This window comes from Ziziphus jujuba, chromosome 4 (assembly GCF_031755915.1).
Source record: "Ziziphus jujuba cultivar Dongzao chromosome 4, ASM3175591v1".
Classification (NCBI taxonomy): Eukaryota; Viridiplantae; Streptophyta; class Magnoliopsida; order Rosales; family Rhamnaceae; genus Ziziphus; species Ziziphus jujuba.
The window spans coordinates 23,854,540-23,879,365 of record NC_083382.1 but is presented as its reverse complement, the minus strand read 5'-3'; the positions used below and the strand labels follow the sequence as shown (position 1 = coordinate 23,879,365).

At 31.3% G+C, this 24,826-nt stretch overlaps 2 protein-coding genes across 6 annotated transcripts; both read left to right on the top strand.

Annotated features, from left to right (window-relative positions):
* The first annotated feature begins 3,774 nt into the window (after positions 1-3,774).
* LOC107414142 (glycine-rich cell wall structural protein 1-like) lies at positions 3,775-5,275 on the top strand. The gene has a single exon (XM_048466997.2). The coding sequence runs from the start codon at positions 4,090-4,092 to the stop codon at positions 5,011-5,013; it is 924 nt and encodes a 307-aa protein (XP_048322954.2). The 5' UTR covers positions 3,775-4,089; the 3' UTR covers positions 5,014-5,275.
* Positions 5,276-9,279: 4,004 nt separating this feature from the next.
* LOC107414180 (DNA repair protein RAD16) lies at positions 9,280-17,970 on the top strand. 5 transcript variants are annotated; one of them, XM_016022280.4, is made up of 16 exons: positions 9,280-9,490; positions 9,853-9,960; positions 10,213-11,333; positions 12,197-12,319; positions 12,407-12,480; positions 13,001-13,064; positions 13,195-13,338; positions 13,423-13,508; positions 13,694-13,763; positions 14,150-14,275; positions 15,018-15,248; positions 15,930-16,034; positions 16,116-16,268; positions 17,362-17,450; positions 17,531-17,611; positions 17,693-17,970. In XM_016022280.4, exons 1-16 carry the CDS (start codon positions 9,445-9,447, stop codon positions 17,763-17,765), a joined length of 2,694 nt encoding a protein of 897 aa, XP_015877766.1. In that variant the 5' UTR covers positions 9,280-9,444; the 3' UTR covers positions 17,766-17,970. The 5 variants fall into 5 exon arrangements, with proteins under 5 accessions (XP_015877766.1, XP_015877765.1, XP_015877764.1 ...); XM_016022279.4 differs by having other exon boundaries at positions 10,210-11,333; positions 15,933-16,034; XM_016022278.4 differs by having other exon boundaries at positions 9,281-9,490; positions 10,210-11,333.
* Positions 17,971-24,826: the final 6,856 nt, after the last annotated feature.

Below are 24,826 nucleotides of genomic sequence, written 5' to 3'. Positions count from 1 at the left end.
AATTATATATATACAAGCTGGGAATACAATGGCTGTCCCTGACCTAAGGCAAGCAATCTTGTCCTGCTCCCCACCCCGTTCCCTATTTCATTCTCAAAATTGCCACAACTCGTTATAATAATAAGTTAACTAATAAAATACATAAAATTTGATACACATGTTGATATATTTATTTGGTAACTTATCATTTTTTTGTTTTTTTGTTTTTGAATAGAAGAATAAAGTAAATAGTTTTTAATGCTATAATCGAGATAAATTAGGATGTTTGAATTTGAGGCTTCATTCTCAATATGCCACAAGCACTTTTTTTTTTCTTTTTTTTTAATGAAATTGGATATTCCTAAAGATATATGAATTTAATATAAAAATCAATACAATTAGGAACCCACTAAAATTATTGTCCGTAAGTGTGTGCGGTGTTTTTTTCTTGATGAGAAGAAGCAAAAAGTATTAGGAATTGAATAGGAGAAAGAAATAGCAATTCGGACTTAAATAGGAGAGAGAAAGATTGGTTTTTGAGAATTATTTGGTAGCAATAAATAATTTGCACAAAAAATAAATGGTGTCTAGATATGGATTTGAGAAATTTAAGGTTTTTTTTTTTCAAATATATATATATATATATATATAAGCAGTTATATTAGATTAATTAAATGACTTATATTATTTGTCAAAAAATTTCATATGAGGAACGCTAATTTTCTTGGCAAGGTATCTATGATTTTATTTAGTCAATGATCTTTATGGTACCAGTAAAGGTTATCATATCCCATTTTAAGTTTTAGATTTCAATTCAAATAGCAATTGATAAGGCAATCAACTAATGAGCATTTATTACATAGCCATTTTAGATTCAATTAAATTAAAAGTACTTTCCTAATAATAAACTATACTTTCCTAATAATAAACTCTGTATATATAAATATTAGTTTTGTTATTGTAGACTTATATGCTCATCTTATGGTAGAGGTTACAGCACAACTCATTATAAGTTGAACAAACAAGTCCATTATAGTATATACAAATTTAATATAAGGAGGAATTTATTGAGAAAGACTATGAAAGACAATTATTCACAGCCATTAAATTATGCAAGTCACCTTGATTGTTATAACATTAAGTCATCCTTTATTTGTGCTTGGATCGCTTAATGGATGAAATTTAAAAATCAATTTATGGTTTAATATAAATTTAGTGACAAATATTAAAATTTTATTTGATAAAAATAAACCTTATAAGATTTTGTAAACCTTAAATGAATTACTAAATTTTCAACCTTCAAAATGATTTAGTAATGGTTAATAAAAAAAAAAACTATGATGGTATAATCATGTAGAAAGAGAATCTCCTATTCCAAAACTTAGATGAAGTCCAAAAATTCAAATTTTGACCATTGGATATTAATGGTCAAGAATATATTAATTTGTGAAAAATATAAAACCTGAGATGATCTTCCGCTCTCTCGCTCCACTCCCAAATTTCAAATATAATGCGTATGGAAACAATGCTTTTTTCCCTTTGTCTTCTTTCTCTCCTATGGTGGTTCACATTCCAAAAAGCAAGAAGTACAAGAAATTGAAGGCTTGTTAGGAACTTAAATTCCATTGGCTATTAGGCGTTTAGAATTTTTCTCTCTTTAAATGGACAATCACAATAAATTCCACAAGAATTCACAGATACCATACCCATTTGAATTTGAATTTCATTGGGGTTTTCTTTTAGATTTTTCTTGAATTTCATGGCAACCAAAGCCTTGATTTTTGAAAACCTTTTCTTCATGGCAAAATAAGTGTGACTGTATACGCTTATTGGGGTGGAGTGAGAGTGAGACACGATACTGATGGTGGAGTTTGTTTCATATCCGTTTTTAGTATATTTATGCCAAGAAAAGATGGTAGTGATGGATTTTTCAGCTGAAGAGAGCGATTGTGCGAATTAGGAAGCCACTTGACGTATATTAACGATGGTGCGAGTGATTGGGCGTAAATTTTGGAAGTGAAGTGAAAAAAGAAAAAAAAAAAAAAAAAGGGAGTTGTTTAATTTCAAATCTAATCTAGAAAACTACTGGACTTTAACTATGTCTTGGAATCCTATAGGAGAGATTCTTTGTGTATATATATATATATATATATATATATATATTACATTGATATAGCATTAAGATGAGTGCATTGTTCAATGGTAGATATAGATTGGTCTTTATGTAGCATAAAATTCAATATTGTTTAATGTAAATCATATACTTATACTATCAATTTTAAAATTGTTCTTCAATAATAATGTATATAAAAGTTATTTATGTTATTTTTTTTATTGAAATATTGACTTTTTTAAAGAAAATTTTATTTAATTTGGAGAAAAGTTTATAGTATTTAACTAAGTCTTTAAAATAGTAATGATAATGTTTGTTTAATATTCATTTTAAAAATAATTCAAAAAATCTATATATAAAATGAGGTTAACTTAATTGATATGTCATTCATATACACATATATATATATATATATATATATATATATATATATATATATATATATAATGTCATATATGTGATACAAAAAGAAAAATTATTGTAAATGATAAAAATATATATTTACATATATATATATATATATATATATATCTTTATACACACAAAGACAGAATAATAATGTTCGCTATACAACACAGTTAATTAATTTCATCTTAATGAATTTAATTATCCACTTCTATATGCGAGTCATGATTCATGCGAACTCTTACTACTGTCGAGGGGAATAGGTAATAAAACTTGAAATAGGCAAACTCAAATGCTTGTTCAATAATGAAATTACAAAAAGGCCCATAATCATTAGACATCCCACCGGATTGCCCATTCTGTCTGCTAAAGATTGAGAACAACATACGTTGTAATATTACTAAATAAATATGGATATATATAGATCGTCCGGGACACCAACTTTGTGTGTGTCGGCAAATTTTGACCAAATTTGAGCTTCAATATCTTCACCCATTCCATTCCTCGCATTAAATTTCTAAGAAGATTTGGAAATGTATAATTCAATACCCATTTTCAGCAATATATGGTCCTATGGATCCACTTTCTAAATTATCTATTAAAATGTGTCCCACCTAATATCATCCATATCATAAGATCCTAATCCACAGCACAGTTTAATATGGGGATGTTTGAAAGTCAAAATCTTCTATATGTACAACTTTAACCCTCAAAAACTATAACACCTTTTACACTTTTGCTCTATAAATTTTGTCACATTGCCTTCCAAAGTATATATTGTTATTATATCAATCTAGGTCAATTATGCAATTTTCTCAAATGAATTTGGCCAAATTAGTCTTCAGTACTATCAAACAACAAAATGAAACATAATAAGTTTTTTATTTTTTGTTAAATAAATAGAACATAATAAATTTTTTTTTACAAACAAAGTTATATATATAGATTTTGTGCAATTAATTCCATTAAATTCATTCATTGAAAATGTTTGATTGGATTAAAAACAATAGTTTAGGAAGCAATATTGCCATAAAATTTATAGCTTAGAGGGCAATGTGAAAAGGACGTCATAGTTTGAGTAAATAAAACAATATTAACCCATATATATATAGATTAACTATCTAAATACTAATAATTTTATAAAATCTGGTTATAAAAACAACAATAAATAATGATCTATGAATGAGAAAATATAGTCATTATTTATAGTTTTGAATCTGGCTTTTCGTTTTTATTTATTTATTTAACTTTTTTACATTTAGATATATATATATATATATATATATATATATATTAGAATTGCGTGTTTGATTTTGTCAAGTTGGATTGAAAAGTGAAAACCTTTGCCAGATTGACCATGAAAAAAGAACAGATACACATCCAAGTCATCTTTGACTTCCCTATATGCAATTACTATTCCCGCCAATCCCCCAACGGTCCCAACGCGTCAACATGCACCCATTAAAGGCTGTTTAGTGGGGGAGTAATGTATAATTGGCCCTACTGCATGAAGGCTATAAAAGAACGACCATTCGAGCAGACAAGAGCAAGCAAGCTCAGTAAGCTTTAATCACAATCTAAACCATCAAGTTATGGATGCGTCTCCCAAATGGGTGTCCTTGAGTCTCCTCATCCTTTGCATTGCCCTCCATCTTAGTGCAATCACACTTGGAGATGACAAGCTCGACGAAACTAGATTCCGCGACTATGACTGTCCATGGGGTCGGCGATGCCGGGGTAGGTTCGGTGGCCGCGGACCCCGTGGTCCTGGTTTTGGTAGAGGCGGTGGCATTGGTGGTGGAGCGGGAGGAGGAGGAGGCTTTGGTGGAGGTGGTGGTGGAGGTCTAGGGGGTGGTGCAGGAGGGGGTGTTGGTGTTGGAGGTGGGTCTGGCCATGGCGGAGGCATTGGAGCTGGAGGAGGAGTCGGTGGTGGTGCCGGAGGAGGTGTTGGTGGTGGTGGGGGATTTGGTGGCGGAGGAGGAGGTGGTGTTGGAGGTGGGTCGGGTCATGGAGGAGGTTTTGGTGCTGGGGGCGGTCTAGGTGGTGGAGCTGGAGGAGGTGCTGGTGGTGGTGGTGGTGGAGGGGGAGGCGGAGGTGGAGGTGGTGGGATCGGTGGTGGGTCTGGACATGGTGGAGGTTTTGGTGCTGGAGGTGGTGTGGGTGGTGGGGCTGGAGGAGGACTAGGAGGAGGTGGTGGTGGAGGCGGAGGTGGAGGTGGAGGAGGAGGTGGTGGTGTAGGAGGAGGATCTGGGCATGGAGGCGGGTTCGGTGCAGGAGGAGGAGTAGGTGGCGGAGCCGGTGGAGGTGTAGGAGGGGGAGGAGGGGCTGGAGGAGGAGGAGGAGGTGGAGTAGGTGTAGGGTCAGGTCATGGAGGTGGATTTGGTGCAGGAGGTGGTGCCGGAGGTGGCCACGGTGGAGGATTTGGAATTGGAATCGGTATCGGCATTGGAGTCGGTGCAGGTGCTGGCCATGGATCTGGTAGCGGCTCAGGTAGTGGTGGAGGTGGTGGACATTAAAAACTCTTGCTTCAGAATCCATGTTTTGTTTTGGCAAATGCTTATTTGTGTGGTCTGCATTAAGATCTAGTATGAGCAAACAATTCATTAAACTATGCTACTAAAAAAGGGGATTAAAAAAAGAAAAGAAAAAAAAAAAAAGAGTGTAATTCCCTAATATGATACAAGAGTTTTTATTCTGCTTTTGTTATTATAATTGACTGAGGAATTTAAGGAACTCTCATATCTAAATCAAAGATGCATAATAATATTTTTTCTGTTAGTTGATAGAGATCCCTAGCAGTACTCTATATATAACAAGCAGCATGCAATAATGCAATTAATAGGGTTTGCAAAATATCTAGCCCTGCGGCTTTCTTTTGATGGGATAGGAACATGCGTACAAATTGCATGCAACACCTGGTCAATATGGTCTATGAGAATTATAATTATTCATTGGATATAATTTGTTCAATAACATATTGGGAAAGATATTTTATTCTTAGCGAATATATATAAATATATATTGGAAAAGATACATATTAATTAATGCTCCATCTACCCTTAGCTCAATTATTGATACATGACCCACAACCCTCCTTTGCAGAGTTTTGGATCCCAAAATGTTAAGGCGATAAAGAGAAGTTGGTGATGCTACACTTAACATAGATGATAGATTGGATTTAAGCAGCTGAATGTTTTTTCTTTAAATTATTAAAGAAATTGACCCTATACTAAGGCAAACTTCAAGGTCCAACTGAATTATCAAGCTTCTGAAAACATCGATGTTAATTGATTTGCATTTGTAAACTTGTCTCCTAGACATTCCAATAGTTTTGTCATAGTTAGCTTTTTTTTTAATAGTTTTTTCATGGTTTACTCAATACTAATTTGCATCGTGTCCCTTATTGCCCTCTCATAAACTCTAGAAAGGCATCAAGATCAACTTCCAAAGCACATCTGTTGCGTATATATATATATATATATATATATATAATTTTGCAGTTAAATAATAAATAGGGTATGGATAAGCCGAGCCAAGTCGAATATTAAAATTCTCAAGTTCGGTTTATATGATTTTATAGATGTTTGAATTCTGTTCAAACTTAAAAAATTTCGAATTTAATTCGGCTCAACTTCTTATAACATAAAAACATAAAAAACTTGAATATTTGTTTTTTTCAAATAACATTTTTAAAATTAGTTATTAATAGATTTAAATTATTACTTTATTAATTTTATTACAAAATTAATTCATTTTTAAAAAATTCTCAAATTTAAAATATAAAAAATAATGTTTTTACATATAAATATTTAATGTGTTTAAATTTATAATACAATTTTTATATAGATACATATAAATAATAAATCTGAACTAATTATAAACAACTGATGCTGGTTTATTGCTCAAGATTCAAGTGCTACTCGAGCCTTTTTATAGCTCTAATAACGATGATAACAAGTATTAGACATAAAAAGAATCATAAAATTCACCAAAATGAAAACATGAATCACCAAATTAATTCACTAGCAAATTATTAAAAAAAATAAAAAATCACTACCAAAAGAAGGTTCAGTAAGGCAATATGTATGCATATATATATATATATATATCAAACAAGAAAAATATTTTACTTACAAAAATACAAAGAGGTACGTATAGCTCATATACCTCACATCCGAAGTGAAAATAAATCAAAAGCTTTAAAACAAGCTTTCTTGAATTTATTTATTATTTAATTGACACCGTTGATCTGAAATCGATTAATCCTCACATTTTATATTAAGAAAAAGGGAAAAATATTCGTAAAACAACTCTTATTGAAAAAGAATGGTAAAAAATGTACATGAAACTCACATGCGATTAAAAAAAAAAAAAGGTAATATAAAAGAGTTCTCAGTTTTGTAATTTAAGTGACAATCAAAAGACTAATACAGAATGTGATTTTTCTTGGACGTATAAAAGGAATGTGGCTAAAAAGGAGACTAAAATAAAATTAAAATTTTGTTTGGAGGGCTATTCAAATGCTCTCCCTTGTTCTGCGTTGGCTCGAAGAAATATAACACCAGCCAATTTATGGTTTTTGTGTTCTGTTGGAGAGGAGTCAATTTTACATACTTTCTGGAGTTGTATAGATGGTTAGGAAAATTTGGAAGCAGGTTGAATTTTTTCAAGCTCTGAGAGGTTTCCATTATCTGTCATTTGCTGATCTATGTTGCTGGGCATTTGTTAATTTGTCTGATTTTCAAAATGACCTCTTTGCTTATATTTGTTGGGGTCTCTGGATTAAAAGGAACTCAGAGATTTTTGGACAATTTTAGGAGAGAGGGTGTTTGGTTTTTTAATAGTATTGAAGTTGAATTTTGTGAAGCTTATGTTCATCCAAATCAAGTAATTGCTACACGGCTTCGTCATGGTTGGAATTGTAACTCGTTAAAGGTGGAATTGATGTCCATTCGTGATGCAATTGAATTTTGTATTCAGTCAGATTTTGGGAGTGGGAAAGTTGTATCTGATTCTTAGATAGCTGTCAAGTTGGTTAATGGTTTATATGAGTATTTAGGTGTTGATGTTTTATGGTTGATCATATTCGGACCTTATTAGAGAGGTATGCGAGTTTTTCAATTTCATTTGCATAGAGGGAAGAAAACCTTGTTGCTCATACTAATGCGGTAACTTTAGGTAATATTCAAACTTGGATGGAGGAGGGGCCTGATTGGTTAAATCATGCTATCCAAGTTGATATGTGTAATTTTGAAATTAATTAGTACAATTCATCTTTCTTTGAGAAAAAAACAAGAAAAAAGAAGACTAAAATAGATTGTTTTACCTTTTTTTTTTTTTTTTTTTAAAAAGAAAAGAATGTTACAGTTCAATAATATATTCTGAACTTCAGTCCGTATATGTATAAAAATAAAATTATTAGATTTTATTTTATTTTTGGTCAATACATACATATATATGTATATATATATATATATATATAGAGAGAGAGAGAGAGAGAGAGAGAGAGAGAGAGAGAGATGGTTAATTAATTATATAGATATAATTTGTGTTCTATATGTTTTCAATAATTTTAAGGATTAACCACTATTTATCAGATATTTACCATAATAAAAAAATAATATTTATCAAATAAAGCACTCAATGATTTATATTGTTTTTATATATCTTGGTACGAAGGAGGTCCAAGTCCAAAAACAAAACAGAGACCAGAAGAGACATCTAAAGTCAATGGTATTTTGATGCTGCTTATAAAGTTTGTTTCTCAAATTATTGATCAATTCACGTGATATTTATATTTTACATATATATGTATATATATATCTATATTAAAATAATAATATAAATGAAATATAGATGTACAATCTCTCTTCTGAAAAATAAGTACAATTTAATATAAACCAGTAAAATAGTACTACCACTCTGTATTATTTATATGGGTCACGCCCATTATTTGCAATTATCCCTAAAGAATTGAATCAAATTCAAATAATTAATAAATTACAAGTTCTTTTTGGTAATATAATGTCACAAATTTAATAAACCCCTTTGGCTTTCACCCACGTTTTAATTTACCCTTAGTTTTTTTTTTTGAAACAAAAGTATTCAATTATAACGTAAATTTGCCTTCTCTTTGAATTTTATTGTTAGAATTTGATAATATTGACCTTATAATATTGAAATTAGCTATATCACTTTTTTTTTAACAAAATTAATATAAAATGAACAGAAATATTTTTTTAATGGTGTTATTTTTAAATTTTTATCGATTTTGATTCAAAACAAGTTATAATTTAAAGATATATTGTTTATTTAAATAGTTAATTTTAATATTAAAGGCCAATTTCATCAAATTATATCAGAACATTTTAAAGATGGACAATTTGAAATTATGCAATAGTTCAAGTGAAATAAAAAAAATAATAATAATTCAAAAAATAGTTTAGAGGCAAATCCAAGAAAATTGAAACGGCATTTTGTAATTTTCCTGAAGAATAAAATGGACAACAAATTAATTAGCATTTAAAAAAAAAAAAAAAAAAAAAAAACTTACGAAGCAAGCTTCAAAGCACCGAACAACTCGTCTATCATCAACGGCGACCCAAAAGAATCAATCCAAAATCTAATGGAATCAGGAGCGTTAATCTAAGATGATGATCCTCTATAGATAAGGAAAAGTGACGGCTGAGATCGATATTTAATTTCCCAACGTTTCTGGTGGGCCATATCTGACTGGGGCCCCCCACTTTTCACAGCGCCTATCCCACTATAAAAGAGGGGAACATTTTTTCCCGCCGTTCGGGTACGTGGAGAAGAGGCTCCTTCTGTGAACTATCAAAGAGTGACATCTGACGCGTCGTTTTGACTTATCCTGAATTCTTCGTCTTCAGAATCTTCCCGATTACCGATTCGCAAAGTAACTCTTTCTTTCTCTTCCACCACCATTAATGGAGCTTCGTCCTCGCAGAGGAAGTTCAACATCCTATGCCGATGGTATACCTCTATTCTTTTTTTTCTTCTTTTTTTTTTTCCCCTCTTTTTTCTGTTATTTTTACAAAATTGTGTTTTAATTCCTTGTTGCAAGAAAGTTGAAAGCGAAATTTGATGGGAATGCGAGGACAAAAAAGTACAAAAAATGTGTATATATATATATATATATATATATTTTTTTTTTCCTTCTTTCTTTCATGTGATTTTTTATTTTTTATTTTTTGGTTTTTTTAATACTTGGTTTTAACAAACTGGTTTCCTTGGGTTTGTATTTTGATTTTAAGTTTATAATTTCGTTGATTTTTCCATCGGTTTCCTTGGAATGTTTGAATCGATGAATCTGTAATTGTGTAATTATGATGCAGGTTCAGACAATGAAGAACACGGCGGAATGGGGAGTGATAGCGAGAGCGGTGGTAGTTCTTTGGAGGAGTTGTCTTCAGATTTTGATAATGGCAGCAGCAGTGACGATGGTACTTTTTGCCTTTATATTTAGCTTTCATTCTTTGTGCGATGTTCGTCAATTTTTTATCTCTAGAATGTCAGTAAAGATTGAAAGTTATATGAATTGGGGCTTTGTTTATTCTGGTGTAGAATTTTTATGAGAATATATTCCCTTTAGGTAAAAATTTTGCAGGTTTATTATATTAATGGGATCTGATTTTTATTGAATTAACTATGCCATTTTGGTTCCACACTTTGACTCTGAAATATCAATGTAGCGGAAGAGGACTGTGTTGCTGAAGTGTTGTCTAATATGGGTGCTACTAGCAAGAACAACAATTCTTTAATAAAAAAGAGGAAGCTGGGAGCAAAGAAGAATGCCAATGAATCTAGTTTTGGCGTAGAGGCACTGAATTTGGAAGAAAATGGGTTGGAAAATGAAGGCAATTTTGAGGAACAATTTATTAACCAAGAAGCATTTCAAGTTGATGATCTTGGGTTGGAAATGAAGAAGAAACCCAAAAAGAAGTCAAGAAAGCAAACATTGATGTGGAATGTTTGGGAAGAGCAGAATGAGAAATTTATTGATGAGAATTTATCAAGCCAATTTGATATTGATAATCAGAATGAAGTGATGACAGAAACTGCAGAAGCACCTCCTGATTTGATTATAGATTTGCTTAGATACCAAAAGGAATGGTTGGCCTGGGCCTTGAATCAGGAAAAATCTGAAACTAGAGGAGGTATACTTGCAGATGAGATGGGTATGGGAAAGACTATTCAAGCAATTGCCCTTGTCCTTGCCAAACGAGAGCTCTACAAGACAAATAATGAATCAAGTGGATCCTCTCTGTCTCCAGGTTCATCGACAGGCTTGCCCAAAATTAAAGGCACCCTTGTAATTTGCCCTGTAGTTGCTGTGTGCCAGTGGGTAAGTGAGATAGAGAGATATACTTCGAAAGGAAGCACGAAGGTGCTGGTTTATCATGGGGCTAATAGAGACAAGAGTTTAAAACAATTATCCGATTATGATTTTGTCATAACAACATACTCCACCATTGAGGCTGACTACAGGAAGTGCATCATGCCTCCCAAACAGAAGTGCCCTTACTGCAGCAAATCGTTTTATGAGAGGAAATTAGTTTCGCACTTGAAATATTTTTGCGGGCCTGATGCTCTTAAAACTGAGAAGCAGTCTAAGCAACAAAAGAAAAAATCAACTAGAGTTCCATCAAAATCTAAAAACGAGGGAACAGAGCATTACAAGGAAGAGGGTCTTTCTAAAAAGAAATTACTTTTGCATTCTGTCAAGTTTGGAGCAGAGCAACAGAATAAAGAGAATCTGCCTAGGAAAAAATCAGTTTTGCATTCAGTGAAGTGGGACCGCATTATTTTGGATGAGGTGAGCTTGAAAACAATAACAGATCGCTTCTTTTAGCCTTCTTCTTTCCCTCTCCCCCATGCATGCTTATGCGCACAATCAGTCAATGTTGAGATACCTATAGTGATGCAAGTTGTTGTAAATTGATATTTTTTCTGTGAAACTTCTAACATGAAGAAATTCTATGTCATATATCCCTATTTTTTGTGGGTGTTTTCTTTTTTATTTATTTATTTATTGTTTTCCTCATGTCTTATATCATGAATGTTTTTGTTAGGAGCGCTACAATGGCATACTTTGTATGTTAAAATAGGACCTTTGTGTCTACATGTTTTCAATTTTTGATTTAATTTCCAGAATAAAGCTTTAGGTAGCAGCTTCTGAATAAGCTTGTAGTAGCTGGCTTGGTTTTCAGGATCTACAGTATCTGTGTAAGAAATAACTGTGGAATAGTGCTTAAAAAATATCATGTGATGCAGTTTCTTTGCATAGGAGATTTATACAAAATAACATAATCAAAATACTTTTTGTGCTTAAAATTATCAATATGTTAGCGAGCTGAGATGAGTTCATGAATGTAATGTTCATTTGTTGGTTTAACTTGCTTTTTACTTTTCTAAAGAATATTGAGCTTTTGTTCTTTTAATGTGCCAAATAATTTATTCTTTTTAACCGTGAAAATTTGAACACAATCATTCAGCCAAAATAAAAGTAGAATTTACATAGATTGAAATTTTTTGGGGCTTTACTGGACATCATTTTGTTTGTTTTGTTTACTATTATTCCTTGCTATGTAAATCAATTTTTTAGGAGTTCTTACCTTCAATAAACGATTTTTACCAATATCTTTTAATGTTTTTTTCCAACTTCTTTTTTTAAATTAGGCACATTATATAAAAGGTAGACTTTGTAATACGACTAAGGCGGTTCTTGCTTTGGAGTCCTTGTACAAATGGGCTTTGAGTGGCACACCTGTTCAGAATCGTATTAGTGAACTATACTCTCTGGTTAGTTTTTGGATGTTAAATAACTTTTAACTACAATGAGACACTTTGATCATTCTAGCTCATATAGTTGCAATTTCATCTATACAGGTCCGATTTCTCCAAATAAGTCCATACTCATATTACTTATGCAAGGACTGTGATTGCAGGATACTTGATCATAGGTATGATCAGTGTTTCAATTTTATTTATTGCATGTATGACTATCTTGTTGGATTCTTGCCACTGCCACTAGCAATGTTAAACGTAGTTTGTTGATTTAGTCTGTATATGTTACCATTACCAGTGAATCATTTGAATTTTGTAATTTCACTTTGATCCTTTTGGAAAATGCTAATTGAAAGGAATGAGTCATTATTCTTCCTTTTGGATGTGTTTGCCTTTTCGGACAATCAATTACATGAGAAAGCTTATATGTTTCATGGATTATTAAATTTTTTAATCTACATTACTTTTTTTTTTTTTTTTTTTCCTATTTCTCCTTTATGCAAAAGATTGCTTTCTGGCTTCTTATGTTTAATCACTTCAGACTGTTTTACACATATTTATCTTACTGTCCTTTTTCTTTTTTCTATATTCTCACTCTCCATAATCAGGAAATTATTATTTGTATTATTCTTTATGGGATCAAACATTTATCTTTAAGTGAGACTTGTATTTTGGGACTTTTATGCCCATTTGCAGTTCCTCTACACATTGTTCAGAGTGCCAACACAGTTCTACGAGACATTTCAGTTGGTGGAATAAAGTGAGTTTACAATTTTTTTTCAGCCTTTTTTTTTTTTTGTTTCCTCCCCTTTTTTTGGCTTCTTGTTGCTTCTTTATATTCAATGAAATCTTATGTGGTAACTTATCTTTTAATACTTAATTGTTGCAAGTATATTGTGAAGCCAATACAATCATTCCGCCATGAAATTGGAAGAAGGTCCATGGTACTGCTAACACACAAAATTTTGAGGAAAATAGTGCTGCGTCGGACTAAAAAGGGCAGGGCTGCTGATCTTGCACTTCCTCCTAGAATTGTAAGTTCTTTTTGTTGTATAGTTCATACCACAATCTTATGTAAGTTCTAAGTTTACTGATATTCTTTTCAACTCTACACATAGGTTTCACTTAGATGGGACACTTTCGATATCAGAGAGCAAGATTATTACGAATCACTTTACAGTGAAAGTCAAGCACAATTTAACACGTGTGACACCTTCTATCTCCTCCTTTAGTTACTTATTAATTATTAATATAATTTTTCTTTGTAGTTTATCGTTCCTTTTCGGTTACTTGCTTTAAATTCCATCCTATGGATTAACACTCTTAAAACATACTGCATAGTCTGCCAAATTGACCTTTGTGTGCTTATATAATATTCTTTTCTTACAGATATGTTGAAGCGGGTACTCTTCTGAATAATTATGCTCACATATTTGATCTTCTTACACGGTTACGACAGGTGACTTGATTACACTTTAAGAGAAAGATGTTTGCTAAGCGTAAAGAACACCCAAAGCTATCCAGTTATTTGTTTGTTGAAACATATGGATTTGTTTTCAACTCTATGATAGTAAACATATGCTGACCCCTCTCATATCAACAAATTTTTAGTTCTTGTCCCTCCCTTTTTTAGCTTTGTGTTTATTGTTGATATCTGTACTCTTGACCTTCCTAATGTTTTCAGTTTATTGCTACATTTGTTTCCTTCATGCTACTATGTACTGTTGGTGGATTAGTATTGCATATTATTGCTATCTAAGCAGAAATTAGAAACAGGATAAGATTTAATGGTTTGGATCAATTCTGTCGGTCAGTGCTTCTCATTTCTCTCTTATTTGCTATTAGGCAGCTGACCATCCTTATCTCGTGGTATATTCTGCAACTGCTGCATTGAGAAATGCAATGAATGCAAATGTTGATAATGGTGAACAAGTATGTGGCATTTGTCATGACCCAGCAGAAGATCTTGTGGTTGGTTAATCTTACCTTTTTTTCTTTATGTTGGATTAAATTCATTTTGTCAATCTAACATTCTAAAATTTTCCCTCATTGCATATTGCTGACTGGAAGGCTTTTCATATTCATTCTTAACTAATTTATTTACCCATGGAATCATTTGATATGAAAGTAAATTTGACCAACTCTTGGACTGTGCTGCTTAATTGGAATGGTTTTTATTTATTTATTTAATTTTTTATTATTATTATTTTTTACTTGGTATCTATATCTTCTATTTTCTATTTAACAGTGCCCATAACATTTGTGCATAATTGTCTTTTCAACAATTATTTGCCCTGGAAGTAAATGACCATGTGCCTTGCAGCTTTCCGTTGTGACATTTTTAATGCCTTCTAACACTAATTGTTTTAAGTGGTGATCTTATTAAAAGTAAAGCTCTGGCTTCTGATTTGAATCTGAAATATTCAAGGAAAATGGTGTCATGAATAATTTTATAGCATAAACTTAAGGATTTACTTATCTGTGTAATTTTATAGCATAAACTTAAGGATTTACTTATCTGTGGAAGTCTGACATACAGTTGATTTTCCATATTATACTTTCTAACAACTAAGGATTTGCCATACCTGCTATCAAACGAACTGGATGGAGTGAAAAAGTGATTTTCCATATTATACTTTCTAACAAATAATTTTGATTTATCTTCTATCTTATAATGAATATCTCTCCTAAAATTTGTTCTTTAATGGTTCAGGTTCCCACTTGTGAGCATGTTTTTTGCAAGACTTGTTTGATTGATTGTTCTGCTTCCTTGGGACAAATGTCATGCCCTTCGTGCTCGAAACCACTTACTGTTGATTTCACTGCAACTCCAGATGCTGGAAGTCAAATTAATAAAACTACTGTTAAGGGCTTCAGGTCCTCTAGTATTATACAAAGAATTCCACTTGAAAATTTTCAGACAAGCACAAAAATTGAGGCTTTGGTATGTTAAATGTTATCTTGTATTAATCTTGTTTTATTTATTTATTTATTTGTACAAGTGCTTTTTTTTTTTTTTTAATTTAAATTATAATTTATTTGTACAATATTTGAAAAGGATGTCTAGTCTTGCGGTATATTTTCATCGCTTTGCTATCTTGTTATGTCCACTTATGATTATCGTATAAGACGAAGTTAGACATATCAAGGCCATTATATTAGTGAGTTTTTGTTTGTAGTGCCAGCTGGAAGTAATTAGACGCAGCTCAAAAAGAGAGTAGATAGGAATGATATTTTTGAAACTATCCTGAATTTCATGAGGGCTATTGTCAGTTTCAACGATGTCATAAAATAAACCTTAAAGGATCTTCCTTAGATTTGACTTGGTTTTGGTTGTTGACAAATCATGCTGTAATTTCGCATTGGAATTTTAGTGATACACCTTAGTGTGAGGTTCTTTTTTAAGAGGACCTTGGATGTTCCCTAACACACACAATGATCTGAATGAAAACCATATGATATAGGCAAATTTGGCTTCTTAATTATTTCAGTTGAAGGTCATTACCAGCCTGCTTCTTTCTGTTTTTTTGGGGTCAAAAGCCTGCTTCTTTCTGGATTTTGCATGTTTTATTCAAGTACTTTATGGAATCTTCTCTAATCACTTGGTGAATTTGTGTGGCTCTAGAAGGAAGAAATAAGATTCATGGTTGAAAGGGATGGTTCTGCAAAAGCAATTGTTTTCAGCCAGTTTACTTCATTTTTGGATTTGATAAGTTACTCTCTTAATAAGGTGATACTAAATTCTGCATTTTAGCATTGTCCATGCTCTTGAAAAAGTTACAAGTTTAATAATGCTATGATTCTGTTGCAGTCTGGCATAAATTGCATTCAGTTAGTTGGAAGCATGTCCTTGGCTGCAAGGGATGCTGCTATCAAAAGATTTACGGAGGATTCAGATTCCAAGATTTTCCTCATGAGTTTGAAAGCTGGAGGTGTTGCTCTCAACCTTACAGTTGCATCACATGTGAGTAACCGTTTCTCTCAAAAATGCAAGTATTGTTGTTGTTGTTGTTGTTGTGTGTATATATATATATATATACACATATACATATACATATATATATATATATATATTTTAAGTTTTAGTTATCAATGTCCTGCCTTCTGTATAATGCATTGCAGCCATTGACCAGTAAGCATTAAGAAATATATGCTTTAAGGGACATGGTATGGTTTGAATTGGAAAGGATAGGAGTTCATCAGGTACATGTATGTTGTCTTGTGTTTGGTGCATGTTTTGGGTCACGAGACTGGATATCTATGTAATGTTTGCATGACTTAGGTGTCAAATTGGATTGGACTATGGGCTTTTTAAAATTTTGTTTTTAATAAAAATATTTTAACTATTTTTTGCATAAATTCATGATTTATTTATTTATTTTGGGGGCAAGAACATAATTTATGATAGTAGTACAATAGATAAGATAAAGCTTGTCTAATTACAGATACTATTCAAATCAGAAAATTTTTTATATTATTATTAATTTTTTAAAGAAAGTTGGGTTTGCTTGCAACATTTATAACCAAACTTTTAGTTTCATTTCCTGTGAAGCGTGTGAATTTACACCAGGATAGGCGATAGAAAAGTAAGGGGTGGAATTTTCATCCAATCCTATTAATTACCAAACTCATACCAGGATCGTTTCTCTGGTACGAAAGATCTCATAAACTTACTCCTCTTGCTGTATTTTTCACCCAATCCTACCAAATCCATACCCTATTAAGGATCGTTTATTTGGTACTTTGATAAACCATTGACCCGGATTATACATAGCTCAATTGAATGGCCATTTTTTGTACTGAAAACACATAATAATTGGATAAATCCAATCCAATCTTTAATCCAACATCTGAAACATGGCTTAAGATTACAAAATACACATGATTGGAGTTGTTTATAGAAATTACTTGAGAAAGATGCTTTCTATTTAAGATTCTAGTAGGAAGTGGAGAAACATAATTGGAAATGCTTTAAGTACCTCAATGGAAAATTTTTATGGCCATGAAGTAACTCCTGTTTTGTTGCATTGAATGGCTCATGTGTTTGACCTGTCTAGGTTTTCTTGATGGACCCTTGGTGGAACCCAGCTGTAGAGCGGCAAGCACAAGATAGAATCCACCGTATTGGGCAGTACAAGCCAATAAGGTTTATTGTTTGTCTCCTACTTCTGCATCCTTGATTATGTATTATGTTCCTTTTGTTAATATATTCTCGTATGTCTACAGAATTGTAAGATTTGTTATTGAGAATACTATTGAGGAGAGGATTCTGAAGCTGCAAGAAAAGAAGGATCTAATGTTTGAAGGGTGAGTTTAACTTGTTACCAGTCAATGTTACTAGGTTATGTACTTGAAATGCGGTTATCTAATCAATCTTTTGCTTAACAGTACTATCGGTGGTTCAGCTGAGGCTCTGGGAAAATTAACTGAGGAAGACTTGAGATTTCTTTTTGTATCTTGAGAGGATTATCCCAAAGATGAGGCAAAGAGTATAGTAATTGAACCTTGATAGTTTAGATTTCTGTTAATAATGGTATTCCTAAACGAGAAGCCTTCTATCTTCAGACTGTTGGCCTTTTTGATACGTGGTTAAGGGCTGTATTTAAAGTGGTGAATAATGTAGAAATGGTTTAGCTCCTAAATAGCAGACAAGAGGTTTTAGTAAACGTAAATTTCTTGCTATTTTAGAGCCGTTGTGTTGAAAGGTTGAGCTGATCGATAAAAAATGATAGGATCATATTTTTAGGTGCTTTTCTTATGTTAAAAGAGGTCAATTGCATTGAAATTTGAGGGTTGTACGTCTTCGATCCTAAACTTTTAATATGAGTGGATTTAATCTTGAATATTCAAACTTGTATAGTTGATCCAGTTCACCTAACTCCATAGAACAGAAACAGAAACGTGCTTGTCATTGATACATTTTTTTTTTTGTTTTTTTTAGTGAAGAATGATGTTAAATAAAAGATAATTTAAAGGAAGATTTAACTAAAATTAAAATCAATGGCTGAGCGAAAATGAACTTGCATAAACCGTAAAAGCCTTGGCTAGTACTTTCTAGTTTGGACATTAGTTTTCGGATCAAAATGGACCAAATTGATCAATGGGTTCTATCCCTACCGTCAAGACAAGAAAACCATGACAAAAATCGCTTGAAGCCGTGGCTGAACGACAGAAACGAGTGAGTTAAGGCCTTATCGGGAATTAGGTACACGACCTGCTTGCATTGAAATCGGGTCAACCCTTGAAGCTTGACGATGACATGATGTTATTGTATTCATGTGCTGATGTCATGATGATATAATAATTTGTTTTAAAAAAATAAAATAATTATTTGTGGAAAAAAATTAATTTGTGATTTTTTAATTTTATATTCGTTGTTTTTTATTTGAAAATTTTTATACATTCCTATTTTATTCAAATTAAAAATTAATATATCCATGATCAAAATTAAATATTTTTAAACCTTAAATTTGACAAAAAAAGTAAAAATAAAATTAAAATAGGAATTTTAGATCTAATAAAATTAAACATTTAGTAATTTTTTTATGCCCAAACCATATAAAAAAAAAGACTAAAAAATAAAAATAAATGAAAGTTAGACCAAAAAAATTATGATTTTTTTTTATTACTTATTATTATTTTGTTAGACCAAAAATTTCTATAATATTTTTATTTTATTTAATTTTTGGTCCAATGAAATTATTTTTACAAGACCAAAAATTTATAATACTTTTTTGCCCAAATCATAAAAAAATAGACCAAAATAAAAAAAATTATGGCTTTTTATTTTTATTAGACCAAAAATTCTTATTTTATTTTTATTTTTATTTTTTGGTCTAATTTTAGGTCCAAAAATATTTAATTTGACAGTGGGCATCTTAATTTTACCTTTATTTTTTATTTTGGCTTTATTTTTTTTTAATGGTTTGGACATAAAAAATTACCGTTAATTTTGGTCTCATAAAATTATTTTATGAAACTAAAAATTCTTATTTTATTTTAATTTTAATTTTTTAGTCTAATTTCAAAATATTTAATTTTGATCGTGGGTATTTTAATTTATAAAAACTAGTATTGTATATAGTTTTTTAAATAAAAAACCATAAATATAATGTCAGGACCAACCTTTCCCATGATCCTGTCGCGGTGGCGTTAGCTACTCCAACATAATTAAGCAATCAGCCTTGTCAAAAAATCCCTTCTTTTCTTAGTACTATTTATTAAATCATCAAATATTCTTCCATTTTGAGGAGGACTTTGTCAAATTACTAGGAATTTAATTACTTTAACAGCCTCAAAAACCATATAATTCCAAAACACAAAAACCTTGACCTTAACACAGCACAACATAAACTAAACTCAACAAATTCCCAATATAAGTCCTTGGGTCTCACAATTACAGTACATCAATATAAAATTAAATTAAAACCAATCATATTTCTAGTATGACTCAATAATATTTCTAGTATAAGTCATACTTAACCTCAACAAGACTCAGAATAAATGACCAAGTCCAAATACATAAATAATACTTCCAAACACTAAACTAAATATACAAACATATTTAAGATCATAGCCAGCATTCACTGCTTCCAAGTTCAAGCCCGTTCAGTCCTTTCTTAGAACTAGCGCATACTAATCTTACTACAAAATTCCAGAAGTTGGAAACTGGTGTTGAGCACAGGTACCCGATGAGTGGGTTTTAAACACTCATACAAAAATAATAATAATTCCGAGATATCAAAATAATATATAGGTATAAATATCACGTGATATGCAATGCATATGATAGAGGATCTAGGGTCTTATAAAATCATCTATTATATCCTAATTAATAAGCAGTTAACACTTATAAAGAACATATCAGTACATGTTGGCCATCAGTAAATCAAATAAGTGGATGTTAAGGAAAACTTGCTGAGACTACACATACAATGAACTCATTAAAGTATCTAGGACATGTCCATAACTTTAACTTAGTCTTTGATCTCCAATTGATGACCAACTTCGTGACAACAGAACAGGCTTATCTATCTTCCCAGGTGATCAATCTAGTGGACAGGACGGCCATGTCTTAAGTCCTTATGATGGTTCAACTAAATCTAAATATCAAAATCAATCTTATAATGCATAATCAAATCATAATCCAAGTCCAAAAGTTTCAAGTCAATCTCCATATTCCAACACCATTTGAAAAAAGTACTTTAAAAACTAACACCAGTGCATATTTTCTGAAATCATTTTCAGTAAAAAAAGTTTCCATAAAACAGGTTACTATAATATGCTTAGTGCATGCTATGCATAATATAGTATGCACCTATTATTTTATACATTTACATACATAAAATCTAGCTTAACATTTATAAAAAAAAATTAATAATAACAATAATATACGAACTGTAAATTAAAAGTGTACATCATATCCAACAAAATTCGCATACAATTCTAAATGTAATGTTTGTGGATGCATGAATGCAATACACTTTCTTATACACATATGTTCTGAAAAATAATTAGGGTTGAGAAAAGATCTATCCAAGGAAAGATTCTTCCTTCTAATTCCGTGCCGATGCTCACCTATTTGTTTTAAAACCAATAATTAAATTAGTACCTAACCACCTTTCTAAATCCAAAGCATATTCACTAGTAAGTTAGAAGAGTGAACCATAATAATTCTTTTTCTACTATAAGTTTCTAAGTCTCAACCTCAAACAATACACCGTACTACTATAATTTTTATTCCTACCAAATTTTCCAAACTATTAGGTTTGGTATCTTTCAACTAGCAACAACCAATCTCACCACTTTCCAACGGGCCATTTATTATACAACATAAGTTAGTTACAAAAATACCTACAACAATGCACAACCAAGCAACAAAAATTTAACCTCAAAAAAATATATTTAACTCCAAAATAATTTAGGTTCCCCAAAAGTAAAACATGAGTCCAATTGTCTTAATTTTAAGAAAAATCCAATCCTTTACCTTAAAATTAAAGTAAGCAAATTCCAATTATCTTCCAAGATAAAAAAGATAAATTTTAACTCAACCTTATAAGTTCAAACGCATCTTAATTGTCCAAAAGTCTTTCAATAGTTAATTGTACTTAACCTTAAAATTTCAAATCAAAACCAAAAATCAAATCCTTTGAAACCTCAAAGTTCTAAGTTAGCAATCCACATAATCTACAAAATTCAATCAAATTTCATAGCCGCATTAATCAACAAGCCACTGCCAACACACACTACAGCAATTCAAGTTTCAACATTATCTTTAGTTCAACCGACATTGATCCAAATTCTACAAGGTGCATCATCCAATATAAAATTACAAACTTGCTTACCCGAAACCTTTATGGTCTCCACAACAAAATCATTACATCTCAAGTACCAAAACAATTAAAAATTCAAAGTCAAAACTTTAATTTAGAAGAAAACTTCAAGAAACTTCGTATGGTGCTTCTCAATCTTAACATAAACAAAAGTAAAAGAATTTAACTAATGCTTAACAATAAGCTTTTTGTTTGGAGAACCAACTAGAGAATAAAATATGGTACATTTTCAAAGAACTCTTAAACAAAACAAAGGAAAATCATCTGGAACACAATACAAGACCTGGTTTGTGAGGACAAAGAAATGTTTACAAATTCATCCTTTAAACTCCAGACAAAACCAACATGTAAGGGTAGACCATTTCTTGAAACAAATTTACCCAAATAATTAAGAAAACCAAGTCTAGAATTGAAAGAGAACTCAAAAGAAAAAGCTTGAGAATGCAAGCTAAAGCTCTCAAGTTCAAAGCTAAATACGAAACCAATAAAAGGTTTGATGCTCACTAAAACTCATCAAACAACCAGTTAATTCAAAGTAAAATTTTCCTAGATTCAATACAAGCATCACATTACTAGAAGATCAAGAAGTTTAAAGAAGAAACTTTCTCAAGAATTTAGGCAACCATCACGGTTTGGCCAAGCCTAAAAAAATAAAAATTCAATACTTTCATGTAGGAAACCAACTTAAAATTAACATGCAACATGTAAAAATTTAACTCATTTAGAATACAAAACAATTTCAGCTTAAAAATAAGAAAGAAAGACAAGTAGAATTTAAAGAACCAAACTTCGACATTCTCGGTTTTGTAAGAGATCAAAGATAGATCAATTTTTCACTTGATCGAAAAAAAAAAAAGAAAGAAAAAAACTCATGGATCATTACATGCAATCAAAGATCCATACTTCTACAAAAATCCAAAACACACTAAAACTTAAGCTTAGATCAAAGAGAAATTTTAAAGTAAAGCATGAAAAATTAGAAGCAGTAGTCCAGGTTTAGAACTCCCCAAAAATCAACAACTTTCTCATGAAACTTTTTTACAAACCTCTTATTCAATCAAAGATCCAAACCAAAAATTGACTTACTAAGATCATAGAACAATTTCTATTAAAAAATCATAAAGAAAAGCAAACACAATTTGAAGAACAAAAGATTTTGTGTCAAAAGATTAACAAATTTCTAACATGCAAACCAATACTAAATCTGGAGTCTAACTCGGTTAAAACATGGAACAAGTTTAACTAAGACATTTCAAAGAACTCAATCGAAATTCCAAGATACAAACATAAAGAAGTTTTCAGTTTGAAGAGGATTTAAAGTAAAACAATTCTTCCTTTGAAAACATGAGATCTAACACATGCAACACTAAATCAAATGTAAAATCTAACTTATTAAGTCCAACTTTAAGATTCAAAGAAATCATACAAAGATTTGAAGGACAAAGCTTGGTAACTCACGGTTTTGAGGCAGTACAGTAGATGGAGAAATTTTTTTACTTTAAACCCTTAAATCAAAAATGCAAGCTCATCACTTTAGCAACAATTACATAGAGTTTAAACACAAAAACCAAATGAAAATCAAAAGAAAAACAAGATGAACTTCATGTTTGAGTATCCATTTACTTGAGTTGCATGCTTATCACTCCATGAATTTCCTTTTAACATCTTCACTAGATCCAACATGCAATATGATCAGAGCACTAAAAACTAACATAGTCAAAGTACAAACCAATAATCCATCAAATCTTTGAGAAGACAACAAGAAAATCAAAGTTAAAAGTTCAAGAGGTCTTTAGGCAGCAAAGGGAGCTATCACAAGCAACACTTTAAAGAAAAAGCTAACCCATACATTTCAAATACAGCTCACAATTTGGAATAGGAAGAATAAAAGAAAACAAAGATCAAATGTTTATGTGTTGGTGCTCTTGATTGGAGACGGACTGAAGAAGAAGAAGAAGAAGAAGAAGAAAAGGAAAAAGGAAAAGAAAGAGGGAGCTAGAGAGAGTCTTATTTTTTGCAAGAGAGGAAAGGAGAGAATGAAATAAATAAGAATAGTTTGGTTAATGGTAATTCTATCCACATTATATTAAGTGTATTATATTCTACAAACACCTACATTAAAAACATCTATAGCTAGCTACTCTAATAATTTATACCATTTTTATCCTTAGTAAATTAAAACTTAAATACACTACAACCCATAATATCCTCAATGAATTAAAAAAATAAAATAATAAAACCTAAATAAAACATCATGCATTTAGGGTTAGGGTTCTAAGGTCACAAGCATTGTATCAACCACCACCCCAACCAATCGACATTGTTTCTCATCATGTTTCTGTTTCTCCTCCTAGCTTGGATCTCTCCATCATCAAAACACTCCCTAACTTTTTGAATTATTATTACTATCACCTATTCTTTTAACAATTTTAAAGAGAGCCATGGTATATCTATGCTTTCTTTATTCTTAAAGTCATTAATGGATGCTACATAATTCAGTAATATTTTTTTTTCTACATATACAATACAAGATGACTTGACTTTTTTTGGTTTTTGATTGGACTTGACATTTTTGCTTTTGTGTTTTTTTTGTTGAATTGGGATTCGACTTAAATATATCTATTGGAAAAAGATGTACTTTCACTCTCATGTTCATGCACATATAAATTGCCTATTTGAAGTTGGATTTTTTCTTCTATATCGCAATGCTTTTTTTTATTGGATATTGAAGTTGGATTTTTCTTCTATGTCACAATGCTTTTTTATTGGATATTTTAAGTAATATTTGGTACCTAGGATATTGGTGTTATGTTTATATACATACATAACATGTAAAGAGAGTCCTTTTCTTTTGAAAAGAGAGTCATGTTACCAAAACGGAAAAGAAAAAACAAATTGTAAAGAGAGCCACGACATAACTAGAAGAAGAATTCAGATGGTTAATGGAGGAATAGAAGACAGATTATCACCACCACGATTTAATCCATATCAGCAAAAATAATCTAACATCAATGCTTGATATTATGTTGACTTTGGTGATTGCCTTGAGGATCGGTTTCTATACTATCAACAGCACATGTCTTTCCTTCAACAGCACAAGCCTTGCATGTTGTTCCTTCAACAGCACAAGTCTTACAAGATTTACATGACAGATTACCATGTATAGGCTTGTTACCATTTATGCATGATG

Excerpts from the sequence above, each read along its gene's own strand:
- LOC107414142 (XM_048466997.2), top strand. The coding sequence starts at position 4,090 with ATGGATGCGTCTCCCAAATGGGTGTCCTTGAGTCTCCTCATCCTTTGC.
- LOC107414180 (XM_016022278.4), top strand. The coding sequence starts at position 9,445 with ATGGAGCTTCGTCCTCGCAGAGGAAGTTCAACATCCTATGCCGATG. Across the intron at positions 12,320-12,406 it reads TTAGTGAACTATACTCTCTG|GTCCGATTTCTCCAAATAAG; the intron begins GTTAGTTTTTGG and ends TCATCTATACAG. Across the intron at positions 12,481-13,000 it reads TGCAGGATACTTGATCATAG|TTCCTCTACACATTGTTCAG; the intron begins GTATGATCAGTG and ends GCCCATTTGCAG.